The sequence below is a fragment of the Symphalangus syndactylus genome, chromosome 9 (genome assembly GCF_028878055.3).
Source record: "Symphalangus syndactylus isolate Jambi chromosome 9, NHGRI_mSymSyn1-v2.1_pri, whole genome shotgun sequence".
NCBI classification, from domain to species: Eukaryota; Metazoa; Chordata; class Mammalia; order Primates; family Hylobatidae; genus Symphalangus; species Symphalangus syndactylus.
This window is the reverse complement of record NC_072431.2, coordinates 54,148,678-54,165,799: the sequence shown is the minus strand read 5'-3', so window position 1 is coordinate 54,165,799 and position 17,122 is coordinate 54,148,678. Positions and strand designations below refer to the sequence as shown.

Genomic DNA, 17,122 nt, shown 5'->3' with positions numbered 1-17,122 from the left:
ACAAGCATGCACCGCTATCAAGTCTCTTGTCGGAGGTAGTCACACAGACACACCCAAGGGTCTCATAAGTCTGGGGGATTCTCAGAAGAGACAGTGGCTGATTGCATCGCAGCTGAGCTTCGGGGCGCCAGGCCTGTGGGGTGGGGGTGCCTGTGCTGCACATGAAGAAGTGAAGCGCATTGCAAGCTGAAGTCCCACAGCTGGTAAGGACACAGTGGGAACTTGAACCCAGGTCTGTGTAGTTCCAAAGTCAATGTCATCCCCACCCCCCAGGCCCCACACCTACAATAAGCAAGGCCTGAGAATTTCTACCCACGTACATTTCTACCCATCTTGGACATGGGTAGAAATTCTCATCTAGCCAAGGGCCAGCAGGAAGGACCCACAGTTGCCCAGGAGCCACTGGGGCAGCAACGAGTACCTGCAAGTACCCCCCCAGCCAGGCTGTGGGCGTGTACCAGGAGCAGGGGGTTGGCTCGGCTGGTTTCTGCCTTTGCCATGTCTGAGGGGAGACACGTTGTCTTCACATTTCTGGAGCTGCAAACATCCTCGCTCAGAGCACTCTCAGTGGGTGGGGGGTCACTGAGTCCAGGAGCCACAGGCACCTGCAGAAGCGTCTCTTGTGTGAGCCAGGAACGGGATCCCCAGGACCTATGGGCGATTTCCCTTAGCAGCAGCCACCCTTCAGCCTCCAGAGCAGGGGGCCAGGTGCCTGTGTGTCCAGTGGGCCAGAAGCCTGTATGTCTGGGGGGTCAGGAGCCTGTATGTCTAGGGGGCCAGGAGCCTATATGTCTAGGGGGTCAGAAGCCTGTATGTCTAGGGGGTCAGGAGCCTGTATGTCTAGGGGCCAGGTGTTTGTGTGTCCAGGGGCCAGGTGTTTGTGTGTCCAGGGGGCCTGGTGTCTGTGTGTTCAGGGGGCCTGGTGTCTGTGTGTCCACGGGGTCCGGTGCCTGTGTGTCCAGGGGACCAGGAGCCTGTGTGTCCAGGCCGTCTGTCCGTCCGCCGCCTTCAGCAGCCGCCTTGCGAGCAAGGACCACGCCGGAGCCTCAGGGTCATTTCTTTAATATAGAATTTTATTTCTGGTTATAGAAACAAATGCTAAGAGGAGAAACAAAACTTCCCCATCCACATACAACAATTTAATAGATAAAAGAACAGTTAAAATAAATGAAAAACAAAAAGTAGAAATTTTAAACTTTGTTATAGCTTTAAAACATTAACGTCTGATACAATTAGAAATCACATTCAGATCTCAAACTCTTAAAAAAACGTATGGCTCCTTATTAAAAAAATACTGTATCCCATTTGAAATGAAAACACAGGCCGCCTGCTGTTGACATGGGTGGGGCTGCCCCTTCCTCTGGTGTCATGCGTGCCCCCTCCCGGTGCTGGGGTGCAGCCACACCCCCCACCCCGGGCGCCCACCTTCACTCCTCCAGGGTGAGACACGCAAGGTGACGTGACCAGAACTTCACATCCAATGCTCTAGAACTGACATTTCTACTTTATAGGATACTGCTGCTTTTTAAAGCACTGATTATCAAACATGTTGTGAAAAATACTTTAGACAGGCAGCCACTGTAAAAAAAAAAAAAAAATACACTCACATACACACAAACACACACACACACACACACACACCGAACAACACCCGCCCCTCCCAAATTATTTTTACAGGAGAATAATCGTTCAGATTAAAACAACAAGAACAAAAACTCAGTATTGGCTTTAACCCCTCCCGCACGTGTGCTGAGCTGCTGGCCTTTGTCATCTGCAGGGCACATGCAGCCCAAGTGTCTAGACTCAGCGACATCTCAGGACAGACTGTGGAACACGGCTGTTGTCTCTCCTCCTGCCCCCCTTTTCCTGAAACAGAAATCAAGCCGCATACATGAAGGTATTCTAGGTATTCAAAAAGCCTTTCTTGAAAGAAAGAAGGGCCAAACTTAAAATACTTGATTTGATTTTTATTTTTGAGGCAGAGTCTCCCTCTCTTGCCCAGGCTGCAGTGCAGTGGCGTGATCTCCGCTCACTGCAACCTCCATCTCCCAGGTTCAAGCGATTCTCGTGCCTCAGCCTCCCTGGTAGCTGGGATTACAGGCACACGCCACCACGCCCGGCTAATTTTTTTTATTTTTAGTAGAGACAGGATTTCACCATGTTGGTCAGGCTGGTCTCAAACTCCTCATGTGATGCGCCCGCCTCGGCCTCCCAAGGTGCTGGGATTACAGGCATGAGCCACTGCACCTGGCCAAATATTTGATTTTAAATCTCCATTGTTACTGATTAAAAAAAAAAAATCTGGACCAGTTAACCTGGAGATTGAGAGGCTACAGACACAATTTAACATCCATACAGGCCTGTGAACTTCATGCAGAGAAAAAACAAACAAACAAAACCTCTAATTCAGAGTCACAGATCTCATTTCAGCTTAGCCAACACATTTGGAAACTTAGGGGCCAGTTCTAGAAGCTGCTTTTAACTCTAGACTCGGAGGGGCAGGTCCTGTCACCGAAGGGAGGAAAATGCTTCTTGGCTGTCAGCCCGGATTGAAGCCGCTTCACTTCCCCCGGCCCCAGCCGTCCTGCACTCTTTTTGCCATGTCTGACACAGGGCAAACCACCAAATGAGCAAACGATTCCAGAAAAAAGAATCCAAGATAAGGAATAACCACCTAGAAGTCTTCCCACTGTAGTCTCACTCTCAAAAAAAAAAAACAAAAAAACAACAAAAAAAACCCAAAACTGGGTAAGGAGCAAAAAAAGTGACAGAGGCCAGGCGCGGTGGCTCACGCCTATAATCCCAGCACTTTGGGAGGTTGAGGTGGGCGGATCACCTGAGGTCAGGAGTTCGAGACCAGCCTGGCCAACGTGGTGAAACTCTCATCTCTATTAGAAATACAAAAATTAGCCGGGTGTGGTGGCAGGTGCCTGTAGTCCCAGCTACTTGGGAGGCTGAAGCAGGAGAATCGCTTGAACCTGGGAGGCAGAGGCTGCAGTGAGCCGAGATTGGGCCACTGCACTCCAGCCTGGGCGATACAGCGAGACTCCATCTCAAAAAAAAAAAAAAACGTGACAGAGTGACTTGGAGACCTCTTTAGTTACTTTTGGCAGCCTCTGGCTGACTGAAATCTGGAGGATGGAACCTAAGACGCAACTGGGTCACTGGGGCCTGGAGCGGGATGGGGGTGGGGGGTCCTCTGCAGCCAGTGTTCAGCAGCTTCACCAAAGCAAATACATACATTCACGGCTTCTCCCTGGCCCCGGTATTTTTCTTTTCAACGCATTTTCCCCATGGCAAGAATGACAAGGTGCAAAGAGTGACTAAGATTCTTCTTAGGGGTTTCTCCCTGGACAGAAAGAAAGATGCCTAAAAGTAAACTGACTGCCCTCTTAGTAATATTCTCTGATACTCTGAGCAGCCCAAACCAGCCATTAGGATGAGTAAAAGAAACAAAAAAATCCCAAAGGCTCACCAATTCAGAGGAGGAATGCTCACTTCAGCCCTGCACAAAAATACAAAGAAAATGCCAGTCTTGGTGACCCGCAGAGCTTCCGGGTCACACTCAGGCCTCCCGGGAATGGCTGGCCCCGAGGGAAGGCCTCCACTCACTGACCCTCAGGGTTTCATTCTCCAAGGACTGGGCTGTTTCTCAGGGCAGGAGTCCGACCTCCCAGCAGCTGGCACAGACTTGGATGTGACAGACAGGCATGGAGAGGTTCATCAGTCAGAGACGAATCCTCCTCACCACTCTCCCCGCTCCCCTCTCTCTCATGGCCTTCTGATTCTGTTTTGCCCAGACAGCCTTCTCACCCACCTCCAGGAAAAGCCAGCCCAGCTTCACACCCCCAGGTAGCACCCCTGGTCATGGCGCATGGCAGGCCTAGCCCTGGGCCCTCCACCCTGTCTACCTTCCAGGATGGGGCTGAAATGTTCCATCCAGCAGCAGAGCTGAGGGCTGCAGCCTCTGCCTGAGGAGGAGCTGGGACGGGGCCGGAAAAGCCCAGCAGAGACAGGGTCCCATGCCCGTGGGCTCACAAGACAACCCAAGACTGAAACTATTTTCCCTAAAGGAAGTCAGTGAAACGGGTCTATTTTTAAAATTTCAGTTCAGAGGGAAATGTGTGTGGTTGTATCCCCAAAATCCCACTCTTCCAAGCAGCTGTGACTTCGGGGTTTGGGTGACAGGGAGGACAGAGGAAAGGACGCAGCAGCTCTAATGGGACAATCCTTTCCACAGATTCAACTCCGACAGAATTTAAGCCACACGGCGTGGGAAAGGACCCCTTCTCGCGGCACGGACCCAGCTCGCCACCCTGCAAGGGGCCGCGGTATCCACCGAGATCCCCTCCAAAGCACAGATTCCAAACCCTTCCTCTGGTCACTAAATGTAGCAGCTTTTCGTATCAAAACCCAACAGAAAAACAGTAAGTATGTGATGAAAACCGTGTCCTGAGCACTGAAAAACAGGCCTGGAGAAAGGAACTTTGAAAAGAAAAGGAAATTGTAACATGCAGGAAAACAATCTAAAAATAAGGGACAGAACCGGGCGAGAGACTATTTGTTATATTCTAAATTCTACCCTTATTTCCAAGAGCCAAAATACATTACCCAGGAACCTCCGGAGCTGAGTCCCATCTACAGATTAATCCTGTCTTCATAGCAGCACATGTGAGCAATGTAAAGTATTCTCGTTAAATAATATTGCTTCGAGGCAGCGGTATTGTCAAGGAGGCTCGAGGCGAGGCTGTGGGTAAACATGTTTTCATCAGGAGTGTGATGCAGTCCCCGGCGTCGCCCCTTACAGCAGACCTACTGCAGCCAGGCCGCCCGCAGGGCCGAGGAGGCCTTCATCCAGCATTCTGGGGCTCTGCACTTGCAAAGAACCTTACAATCATGTTTTGTAACTTATTCCAGCGTGAGGAGCGCGCGATTCCGTCCTGAAACATGAGGCGGCACGCTGGTGATTCTAAAGCCTTTTTTAGGGGGACTTTCTCAGAGGGGTGAGGAGGAGCCCAGGATGGACTTGGGGTGTTCTCTCTAGAGAGATCAACAGTTCCTCATCCCGCATGAAGTCACTCAAGGGCAAAGCAGAATGTGAGGCTTCTGAAGCAAAACAGCCTGCACTCCCGCCAGCTCTGAAAGCGAAGGGGAAAATTCTTTCTTCTCCGACACCTCCCCGTGTTCCATGACGTTTTCATTTTTCCCAATGAGGTCTGTTCTTTGTCTCTATAAAAACACTGATTGCAAAGCCAAGGAAAAGCTTCCTCCGCCTCCTGAACTCGCCCAAAGAAGGGATTTCTCTCTCTCAAGACGGAGCCCTCACCCGGGGCTTTCTGGAGCGTCCCAGCTCCCTGGAGGTGTTCCAGGGAGGGCCCTCTTTATGTAGAGGACACAAGAGCATTCGCTGAATGATGCCTGTGATCTCAAACCAGTATAGAAAACGGACCCAGGAGTTGGGGAGGCGAGGCCCAGCTGGGCTCAAAACTTCTTGGGGCTCTGGCAGTCTGGAGGGGGCAGAGTGAAGACCCCGTCCTGGCCCAGCTCCACCAAATCCATCTCCTCCCTGATCGAGAAGCACAGAGCGTGGTACCTAGGAGCAGGGAACACTCAGCAACTCAGAAATTCATTCCCACCTTTTTCACTTAGCATGGTTCTTAAAGAAAAGGGAAATACAAATAAACAGCAAATCCCAAAGAGGACCCAGCAGACCTTGGGAAGGAAACTGAGGGGCGGCAGGTGTGAGACACACATGGGTGTCTTCCCAGCACTGCCTCGAGGGTCTCTGGATAGGGACCCGAGGGTATCTGCATGGGGACCCCACACCAGCGTCTCATTTCACCCAGAGTACATGGCGCCCTCTAGCGTGAAGCCAGTAGGAGAAGACCAGGGCGCTGCAGAACCATGAGGCCGTATTCGGTCCGATTGGTGAGGGATTAACGTTGAGGTTTTTAGGAATGTAGAAAGAAACCAGAAGAGGGATGGTCCATCTGGGTCCCTCAAAGGCATAAGTGACAGATTCCACCCTCAAAGGAGGGCAGGTGTCACCGGGAGAACTTCCACATGGAAAGAAAGACACAAGTGGCTGAGGATGGGCACACACCGGGATGCCGGGCACCATGCCCTAGACAGCCAGGTCTCCCTGAGCTCCTCTGGCCCCGCTGCTCCATGGACACTGGGCTGGTGGCAGAAGCTGGCACGAGAGAGTGTGCCTGAGCCAGCTGCTGCCCTAGCAGCCTGGGGACGCTCAGGCCCTGCTTCCCCACTTCCCAAGGGCCACCAAATGGCCTCGGTGGATGCCTGTGCTCTACTTAAGACATTCTTTTTGGGACTTACCTCCTAGCCAAAGCGGGTGTTTTCTTGTATTTGACAAACCTGGCAATTTATCCACCAGGCATCAGGAGAGAGAAGCGGGTTACTGGGCCCAGGGGCTCTAAGGGAGCCCCTTTCCGAACAGGGCAAAGCAGGAGGTGCCCTTCCCAAAACCACCACTGTGACCTGCTGTTCTCTCCGCTGTGGACCGTGCCCCCAGCCCCTGGTGACCTGCCTCTGCAGTGACCCCAGAACGGGGCTAGAATCAAGCTACTTTTGCTCTCCACATTCCTGCACATTGCTCAGGTCAGCTCACCCTTGAGAACCTAGAGAAGATTCTTGGGTCCTGGCTCCACACGGCTCAGGGTCACAGGCCGCCCAGGCTGGGGGCTGAGGCTCTCCCGGTCCCCCTGGCCTGTGCTCTTGCTTCTGCGAAAGCGCCTGGCTGGGAGGCGCTTGCTGGGCTGGCTCAGGGCACACCGGGAGGGCTTTGTGGCCAGGACATGCAACCCTTTTGGGCCCTGTCCCTTCCTGGGCCTCTGGCTACCGGTTCCAAGACAAGTTCCGGCATGAGCCAGGCATGGTACCTGCTCAGATGACCAAAAACTCTTTCAAAATCTCATGGTTATGAGCCCAGAGCAGTGGATCCAGGACCCAGGCCTCCTCTCCTTGCCCTCCTCTGCCTGCCCTGCTCCGAGTCTGAGCAGACCCCTAGAACCACGTCCCTCCGTCCCTCTTTGCAGTCCCCGCAGAAGCTAGACAGTGCGGAACCCCACGCGACAGACTGCAGCCCAAGGGTCCTGTGCTCACCACCCCCCGGCTCCATCCACCACCCCCTTTCCACTCCCTTGGCAATGAAGCAGTGAAATCAGAGAACACTACCGCTAACAAGAAGAATGCGCTCCGTCTCAAAATCTAGGAAAGCAAGTGGGTCAGGGCCAGCCTGAGCAGACCAGGCCAAAAGGTGACCTCGCTTTGTGACCAACACGTGGTGCAATCCCAGCACGCGGCGCTCCCTGCAGACATCAGCTTGTATGAGAAGGCCAACCTGCAGTGGCCCAGAAGCAAACAGAGGTCCCCCATCAGGGTGGCCACAGGCAGCCCTGGGGACATACAGTCACCACGGGGGAGAGAGTAGCAGCAGGTAATCACAGAGGCCCCCTGTGACGGGCGCTCCTGGGAGGGTGCCGGCTCAGGCCACACAGGCACCGGTGTCAGGGAGCCATCTCCAACCACCACACCCCATTCTCTCGTGCCATGCACGCACACACCAGGCACCACGGAAAGAAAAGGCCCACAGACAACAGCAGGCGCCACAAGTGTGGAACGGGGCGCAATCTCTCACCCTCCACGGACGGAACTGCACCCAGGACGGCCGGTTGTGTTCATCCTGCCCCCATTTCTCTGAAACCTCACCCAGGGCAACAGGTACGGACTTCCACCAAGAGCTTATTTCCCACGGAAAGGTTAGTGCCATAGAAACGACTCAATGTGGGGGGCTTACAAAAACAACGGAACAGGGGAAGGAAACCAAACAGGGGTTTTCTCTATCTAGGTGGAAGGAGGGGGCCCACAGAGATTCTGCACTTGTCCTGGGGGACGGGGACTCTGATGGCGGCCACGGGCGACCCCACTCCACTGCACAGCACGTGTGTCCTCCCGCACTGCCTCGGAATCACTTTGAAAAGTGTTCTCCCTTCTTCTTCAGGGAGACACCTGCCCAGCCACCTCCCTCAAATGCCTTCCAGGCACCTGGGTCCCTCTGCGGCTCTCCCGCCAGGGCCCGGGCGGAGGCTGCTTTGCTGGTGAGAGGCTGTGACACGGAGGACGGGCGATTTCCAAGAACCACTGCTCCTCAGGCACTTCCGGAGCTCTGCGTCGAAGCTGTCGCTGTTTCTCGTTGTGGTCCTGGACAGGAGAGCCAGCGCCGGAGCGGCCAGCAAAACTGACAGCTGACCTTTACGAGGATGCACTGTGCATCTCCAAGACACACTGAAGGACTCCTCTCTCCTTCCTGAGCTGGGCTTAGCATTAGACAGCTCTGGCTCAACGCTGCTCGTTGACAAAGATTGAGGCACCGCTGGCCATCTTAATGGAAGTGCAGGAGGGGCTTCCTCAGGGACCCCAGAGCCACCCAACTGGCTGGAGCATCCCATCCTCCGGTTCTCACCGTGTGGCAAACAAAACCAGTCGCATTGGCGGGGGCTGGGCGTGGAGGCACAGGCCTGCTCGCCACTGCTGCTGGGGTGGGGTCTCCTTCTGCTCACGGAAGGCCCAGGGAGGGGCCCTGGAGTTTCAGGCAGGAGAAATGGTTCCAATTTAAAACAGCAGATCAATGTGGGAGTGGTGAGGACTCTGTAACTGGGTGAAAAAGCAGCTGGAGCAGATGGCGTTTGGCACTGTTAGGTCCCCGTGTGGCCGTCAGCACCGGGACATTGGAGCCACGGGAGAATTCGGGAAGGTCTGGTCTGCAGAGCAGCGGCCCCGACTGTCCCCGGGAGTGCGATGTCTGCAGCCGGCGGATCCAGGGCCATCTTTCATCCTAGGAACCTTCCACCGCGAACGCCAACCCAGGAAGCCGCTGCTGTTACTTGAAGTTATCAGACAGAGCGGCAGGTTTACTCTTCGAGGGGATTAAACCCAGCGGGAACCCCAGACCTACGGCCAGTCATCAGACCGTCAACAGATGAAATCCTCAAAAATACATGATCCCTTTTGTGTTTGCCTCAGGTGTACAATGAAGTCTGAACTTCATGTTTAAACAAAGAAAAACTTGGGGTCTGAAGTGAAATCGGACACCCCCCGCGTTAATGCCAACACTATGTCACATTCTGGGCAGAGAGGCTGTTAGGCAGTCCGTGGCTTGGCAGTTCCTGGCTTCCCCAACAGGCATCCGTCCGGTGCCCGGGATTCCCCGGCAGCCTTGGTGTGTGCCTTGCTGCGTTTCTGTCTGTCCTCCCAGTCAAAGGCGGCTGGCCGTGCAGCGCGGAGCGGAGGGGTTGTCTTGACACATTCCTCGAGATGCTGAGCTCCAACCTCCTACCCATGCCCGACAGGGAGGCCTGGGGAGAGGAGGTGGTGCTGAGGGAGAAGGAAATGAAAGCAAAGAATTCCCAGAATCATACAATCAGTTGTCTGAACTTGTTTATGTGTTTTTGTTTTAAACCACGGGAAGGCAGGCGATAAAATAGAAAGGGCTGGGTGTGTCCAGGTGCCGCTGATGCCCGCAAGCCGCCGCGGGCTGTTCTCCTCCGTCTGTGAGTGCGGCCGCCTGAGCTGCCGGGTCCAGCTTCGGGGTCGCCGCTGGGTGAGTCCCACTCCCCCGCGTTGCAGGTGATCTCACTCCCCGGTGCCTGGCCCCTGGGGGCCGGTGGCTGCGATCACTCCGGCCGGTGTGGTCACAGCCCCACTGGGCTCCTCCACCCGGGACCTTTTGACCTCGGGCTCTCCAGTGGAAGAGGCGGAGGCAGAGGCGGTGGTGGCAGTGGCTGGGGTGGTGGTGGCCGTGGCCGCGACGGCCGCTGCTGGCTCCTTGGGCCCCACCTCGCACACCCGGGTGACCACCACTGGCGCGGACGAACTCGCTTGGGTTGCAAGGAGCTGCAAAGGGCTGGTGAGGGCTGGAATGGAGGAAGAAGAGGGTTACTCTGGGGTCTGGTTAGGACCCAGCTGTTTTTTTCAAGTCCCCTACACAGGGGCTAAGCCGCCAAGCAGGAACCGGAGGTCAGTGCACCCCTGCCAGGCAGGCCGGCTCCCCTCGCTCTGCTCCATGCGGGCCTCCCCTCCCCACCTCATCTGCCCTGTCTCTGCTGGCTCCAGCCTGTCGGGTGGAGGCCCCTCTCGTTGCTGTCTGGATCCTGCTGGACATCAATGGCTTGCCCCACTCCTTTACACAGATGCACCGCCCTGAGCCACCCAACTGACACCCCGCCCGGTGCCCTGGCACCCCAGCACCCCAACTCTCCTCCTTCCTCCGACCTCCTGCCTCACCCCATGGAATGTGAGCTCCAGACAGTGGGCAGATCTGGGTTTTCCTTCCACCCTCTTTTATTTCCCACCCCCTTTTTTTTTTAAGGTTTAGGGTCTCGCTCAGTCACCCAGGCTGGCAGGTAGTGGAGCAATCACAGCTGACTACAGCCTCACTCTCCCGAGCAGCTGGGACCACGAGCGTGCAACACCACACCTGGCTAAGTTTTTGAATCTTATGTAGAGATGGGGTCTTGCTATGTTGCCCGGGCTGGTCTCAAACTCCTGAGCTCAAGCTATCTGCCTGCCTTGGCCTCCCAAGGTGCTGGGATGATAAGTGTGAGCCACAGAGCCCGGCCCCTTCCACCCTCTTTTCTTAGCATTATCCCAGTGCCTGGAGTATAGCAGGTGCTCAATAAATTGAACAGAGTGGAGGATCGGGTGATACCGGGAGAACATTCTCGTGCTGCACTGACTCCCGGGAGCCACAGAGCTTAGGATGTGGCATGGAGAACAGAGCCAGGGCCTCACCGTAAGCGCTGCCGGCTAAACTGTTCGTGGGAACCGCATGCTTTCCGTTCTGAGTCACGGCCCGGACTGGAAGGTGGTGCTGCCCGAGGGTCACGGGTGTGGCGGGCTGCAGGATGGTGACCGTGTGTCCGGGGACCCCGGGGGCCATCTGGCTGGCCACCGTCTGGATGACTCCGCCAGCTGCGGGGATTGTGGCAAATGCAATGGTGGGTTTCTCCTCCAGGCCTGCGGGACAGGAACCAAGTCAGCACCACACTTGGCCAACGAGACAATCGATTTCCTCGACGCCTGGGCAGCAGGTCGGCCAAGTGGGGAAAGTGAGGTCGGCACTGGGAAAAAATTGGTTTGCTAGAGAAAAATCCCATGGGTGAAACAGGTTTGGGAAGAAAATTGTTAGGGTTTTAGAACAGTATTTTACTTACTTATTTATTTTTTGAGACAGGGTTTTGTTGCTCTGTCGCCCAGGCTGGAGTGCAGTGGTACGATCTCAGCTCACTGCAACCTCGCCTCCCGGGTTCAAGCGATTCTTCTGCCTCAGCCTCCTGAATAGCTGGGACTACAGGCGCCTGCCACCATACCCAGCTAATTTTTGTATTTTCAGTAGAGATAGGGTTTCACCATGTTGGCCAGGCTGGTCTCGAACTCCTGACCTCAAGTGATACGCCCACCTAGGCCTCCCAAAGTGCGAGAATTACAGGTGTGAGCCACCACGCCCAGCCTAGAACAGTATTTTAAATACCTTAGCTTTAACCAACCCAAATTTAGTCTGAGAAAGAAAATGTATTACTTGGAATGAAATGATCCTGATTAGAGCTGTAACTTGGCCTTCCCTCACCAAACTACAGTTTCATTATGGCAGCATTGAAATAAACACCACCGCGGAGACGAAGTCGAGGGTGGAGAGTGGCGTAGGAGGGCGCTGCCTAACAGAAGGGGTTCCAGAGAGGAGCTCTGGGGTCAGCTGCGTGTTCAGTGTCTACCCCGTCAAGCCCTGGGATCGGATTCCTTTTAGCAATTCAGAACTACTTTTTCCCTAAATGACTTCTAAAGTATCCGTATGAGGGAGTCGAAAAGAACAGCCTTCCCAGGCTCATTCTTTTTCTTGCAGAAAATACTAAATTCCAAATGCATGCAAGGCCGCAACACAACTGAATTTAACGTTACCTTAGGGCAAGGATGCAGCTATGCGCATCCGAGGGCCCTATTCAGCAAGGAAGGACGCATCTGCGGAGATTCATGTTTTTTTTTTTTTTGAGACGGGTTTTGGTCTGTCGCCCAGGCTGGAGTGCAGTGGCGCAATCTAGCTCACTGCAACCTCCGCCTCCAGGCTTCAAGCGATTCTCCTCCCTCAGCCTCCCAACTAGCTGAGACTACAGGAGCGCACCATCATGCCTGGCTAATTTTTGTATTTTCAGTAGAGACGAGATTTCAGTATGTTGGCCAGGGTGACCTTGAACTCCAGACCTCAAGTAATCCACCCGCTTTGGCCTCCCAAAGCACTGGGATTACAAGCATGAGCCACCTGCCCAGCTCATGCTGATTTAAAAGGACAAGGCAGCGAGAGACAGAAGCAGAGAATCATCCTCCTCAAGCCCCAGGCCCAGGCCGATTGCGCTGCCTTGGGGACTTGCCGGCCTGGACCACCATGACGGGTCCTGCGAAGGCTGCCAGCCGCGGCTGCATTACCTCTGGCCTCGCTGCCCAGGTCCAGCACAGCTGCGCCCGCCGCATCATGGGAGCCCCCCGCCGAGCCCTGGCTGGTGAGGATGTATCCGTTGGCTGAGTTGGCAGATGTGGTGACCACCCTGACCATGGTGACGGTGGGGGCCTGCTGCACGACGTGGATGGCGTGGCCCGCGGGCTGCTGTGAAGTTACGATGGAGGCGGGCATGTAGGCCACGGGCTTGGCCACGAGGCTGGACGGTCGGGGAGGCACGGCCATGATCACTGGCTGGGCGCTGACGGGGGAGCCTGCACGGAGGGCGGAGAGCGGACAGTGACCCCTCCCGCACCTCCACGAGTCCCGCCCCACCCCGCAAGAGGGCCGCCCGCTCCTTACCGGGTGCGCTTTGGGAATACCGGTACTCTGGGACGGAAGCTAACTTGGACCCAAACTCAGGGTCGTGTGGAATGGGGGAGCCCTCCCGAGACAGGCACTCTGGGGTCTGCAGGCCGCTGGAGCGAGGGGACATCAGCCCGGGGTGTGTGGGTGAAGCTGGAGCGCTCCTGGAAGAGAGGGAAGGGCCGCGGCAGTCAGCGCCTGCGCTGAGGGATGGGAGGACGTTTCTGAGACATCACGCATCTCAGCGCCGTCACCCGCCCACGCTCCCTGGAGCTTGTCTCTGTCCTCCCCATTCAGACAGTGAGAAACGCCCCCGTAACCTGAACCCAGCCTTTAAAACTCCATTTGAGTGGGGGCTGCGTCGGGGGAGGCTCCGTTCCGTGGGAGGGGACGGTATCACGTGAGGTGTTGCAGTAAACGCAACAACCTACCGAGTTCACTTCCACCGAGGTCCAGCCAGGTGTCCATGAAAATGGCCCAGGCCTTCTGTGCCGAAAACATAAGCTTCTGTTTGGTGGGCGGAACCGTTCCACCATGAAAACTCTACCCGAGAGGGGTGTTTGAACATCATTTGGAGCTCAGTTGAAATGCTCCAAATGACGTTCAAACACTTTTTTGAAGTCCTACCTTAACCATACGCCCAGTTCACCTGAGAATCACAATGCCAGACCCTATGCTCGAAATGAATTTTCAGATATTTCAATTTTTCATCAAATCGTGTTGGAAACAGAATTTTGAAACGGGAAGCACGCGAGGCTAACGTGTGCTTCCACGGGGAAGGATTTCCGAGAGTACCGCTCAGGAGATCTCCTGGGCACCTGGGACGGGCTCATCTGATGGGCAACCTGGGAAGAGCCGTCCAGGCCGCTCACAGGCGGTGCACGCTCCTCCAGACTGGGCGTGGCCGAGACCGAGCTGGGCAGGGGAGGCCCTGACCCAGCAGGTGGGCAGCGATGGCTGGGGGAGGGTCTGTCCACCCCACCTGCAGCAGAGCTGCGTTCCCAGCATCTGCGAAAACCAAAGGCGGTTGTGGGCTCCCTAAGTCATACCCCTCGTCTGTCCCTTCAAAGATCTGGCTCTCCCCAGGTCCTCTCACACACTGCAACAGAAAGCTCAGTGCTACCAAAAGCCCCGCAAGCCGCAATCCATTTATTCTTGGCCTTAGGAACCGTTCCCATTGCTACACACATTTCCACTTCTAAGAACTAAAATGTTATTTTTAATACAACAGTCAGTGGCTTACTTAGTAACCTTACTATTTTAGGAGTTCTCGGTCCTGAGATATTCTCCCAAAACAAAAACAAAAAAACAGAAAATGGTGCAGTCTTTAAGTGCCGAAACCAGCAGTCACCCCTCAGTACTTGAGGGGAGGAGGTTGCAGGTACCAAATCTGCAGATGCTTACCCAAGTTCCTCATAGAAATGGTGTTGCATTTGCATACAACCTGTGCACATCCTCCTGTAAGCTTTAAATCATCGCCAGGTTACTTATAATCCCTAACACAATGTACATGCTATATAAATAGCCGTTGTAGTGTGTATTGTTTCATTTGTATTACTTTTTGTTTTTTTTGAGAAGGAGTTTTGCTCTTGTCGCCCAGGCTGGAGTGCAGTGATACATACAATCTCTGCATAATGCAACTTCCGCCTCCGAGGTTCAAGCGACTCTCCTACCTCAGCCTCCCGAGTAGCTGGAATTACAGGCACCTGCTACCATGCCTGGCTAATTTTGTATTTTTTTAGTAGAGGCAGGGGTTTCACCATGTTGGCTAGGCTGGTCTCAAACCCCTGACCTCAGGTGATCCACTTGCCTCGGCCTCCCAGAGTGCTGGGATTACAGGCACGAGCCACCGCGCCGGCCTTTTTTTTTGGAGTATTTTTGACTTGTGATCAGTTGCATGCCCGCACGCTGAGCCTGCAGCTATGGAGCCCACGGATCCAGAGGGCTGACTGCGCCACGTATCTCTAAACTCCAGGGCAGCTCAGCTTTCCTAACAGCTGGAGGACAGGCGTGCAGAGAGCTTTACCTTGAGGACAGAGGCCCGAAGGGGGTGCGGAAGCAGGAGACGCCCCTCTGCCTCCGTTTCCGGAATGCCTGTTCCACGAGCTTGGCTTCAGAGGCAGGGTCTATTCGCCAAAAAGACCCCTTCCCAGGCTCCTCCTGGGAACGTGGGACTTTAATAAAGTAACGGTTCAAAGAGAGGTTGTGCCGGATAGAATTCTGCAGGGAAGCAGAGATATTCACCCGTCACTAGCAAATCAGAAAACGAGTCCCACCCGCCTCAAATCTGCAACAGATGCGGGACCAGGGTGAGGCGAGGCCGTCCCGCTGTGCAGAGCCCTTGGTGCTGCGCTGGCTGGGCGTCACGGGAGCAGCACCGAGGCACAGGGAAGGTCATTCCTATCAAAATTTGACACAGCATCATTACCATTTTACCTTTTTTTGTTTTTTGACAGTCTCACTCTGTTGCCCAGGCTGGAGTGCAGTGGCACGATCTCGGCTCACTGCAAGTTCTGCCTCCTGGGTTCAAGGGATTCTCCTGCCTCAGCCTCCCGAGTAGCTGGGACTATGGGCATGGGCCACCATGCTGGGTTGATTTTTTTGTATTTTTAGTTGAGATGGGGTCTCACACTCCTGGGCTTAAGCAATCCTCCCACCTCGGCCTCCCAAAGTGCTGGGATTATAGGCGTGAGCTACTGTGCCTGGCTGCCATTACCATTCTTTACAGAAAAAGTGAAACAGAAAGACAGATCCTGATCTAGGAGCACGTCTAGGACAAAGAAAACACTGGGTCTTGGCCGGGCACAGTGGCTCACGCCTGTAATCCCAGCACTTTGGGAGGCCGAGGCGGGCAAGATTACCTGAGGTCAGGAGTTTGAGACCAGCCTGGGCAACACGGTGAAACCCCATCTCTACTAAAAATACAAAAAATAGCCAGGCGTGGTGGTGGGCGCCTGTAGTCCCAGCTACTTGGGAGGCTGAGGCAGAAGAATCGCTTGAACCTGGGAGGCAAAGGTTGCAGTGAGCTGAGATTGTGCCACTGCACTCCAGCCGGGACAGCAGAGTGAGATCCTGTCTCAAAAAACAAACAAACAAACAAACAAAAAAACAAAGCTACTGGATGGGCTACACTGACTTTGGAGAAAATACAGACAAATGCAACATGCATCAGTCATGGCTGGTGTGGACAAAGCTCTTACAATCCCATCCATAATTCAGACATGTGGATTGTTTTATTAACAGTATATGGTACATTTTTCCAACTTAACATGGGATTGTAAGGCACAGCAAGCACAAAATCTAACAAGGTATAGACCCATCTTCTCAGTTCTGGGACTCAGAAGAAGGAAACAAATAAAAAAGAATATTTAGACACAATGGTATCACAGTGCTAATGCCTTTCAGTTATACCATATGCCATCCATGAAAACATCCCTATTTTATGTTTATCTTCTCAGGTAAAAAGATATTTTTTTTTCTTTGTAGACACAGGGTCTTTCTCTGTCTCCCAGGCTGGAGTGCAGTAGTGTGATCATAGCTCACTGCAGCCTCCACCTCCTGGGCTCAAGTGATCCTCCCACCTCAGCCTCCGAGTAGCTGGGACCACAGGCATGCACCACCACACTCAGCTAATTTTTAGTAAAAAAGAGGTTCTCTCTATGTTGCCCAGGCTGGTCTTGATCCTCCTCCTGCCTCGGCCTCGCAAAATGCTAGGGTTCCAGGCGTGAGCCCCTTTTCTGTTTTAAGGGAAGCGACGCGCCTGTTAGTTTCATATTCTAAGGGCCTTCAGAGGCGGTCCGGCCCCGGAGACTCGGCTTCACCTGCCAGCCTTTGTCCGCCGTCCGGTAGTAGGGGTAATGCTTGGTGATGTGGGCATAGATCCCGCTCAGGGTCAGCTGCCGGTCCTGGGCGGAGGAGATTGCCTGCACGATCAGCTGCGCGTAGGAGAACGGCGGCTTTGACTCATCCTGCGGAGAGACACAGCTCACGGGATGAGCTCCAGCAAGGTCCCCGAGTCCATCCCACCCACCCGTTACAGCTGATGGGGAGGAACCTTCACAGGAGAACGTGCGCGTCTCGACGGCACCCATCCCAGTGCCCGCCAACTATCCCATTAATGTGCTTGCATTCAACTAGGAACAGCCGTTTTTGCCTCATGGGAAGGAAAACTTCGGTTTTATTATAATTTAATTCTGAAATTTCTCACCTCTTCCACAAATCAATTTGAAAACAGCTGTTGGACAGACACGA

At 54.3% G+C, this 17,122-nt stretch overlaps 1 protein-coding gene across 1 annotated transcript in view; it reads right to left on the bottom strand.

Moving 5' to 3' along the window:
- Positions 1 to 1,052: 1,052 nt before the first annotated feature.
- FOXK1 (forkhead box K1) overlaps positions 1,053 to 17,122 on the bottom strand; it is an 88,645-nt gene continuing 72,575 nt past the window's right edge. Inside the window, exons 4-9 of the mRNA XM_055292211.2 lie at positions 16,693 to 16,839; positions 14,898 to 15,091; positions 12,869 to 13,035; positions 12,496 to 12,780; positions 10,810 to 11,034; positions 1,053 to 9,932 (exon numbers count right to left, since the gene is read on the bottom strand). Of these exons, the coding sequence (XP_055148186.1) occupies positions 9,652 to 9,932; positions 10,810 to 11,034; positions 12,496 to 12,780; positions 12,869 to 13,035; positions 14,898 to 15,091; positions 16,693 to 16,839 (1,299 nt within the window). The 3' untranslated portion in view covers positions 1,053 to 9,651. The remainder of the gene's footprint in view (positions 9,933 to 10,809; positions 11,035 to 12,495; positions 12,781 to 12,868; positions 13,036 to 14,897; positions 15,092 to 16,692; positions 16,840 to 17,122) is intronic.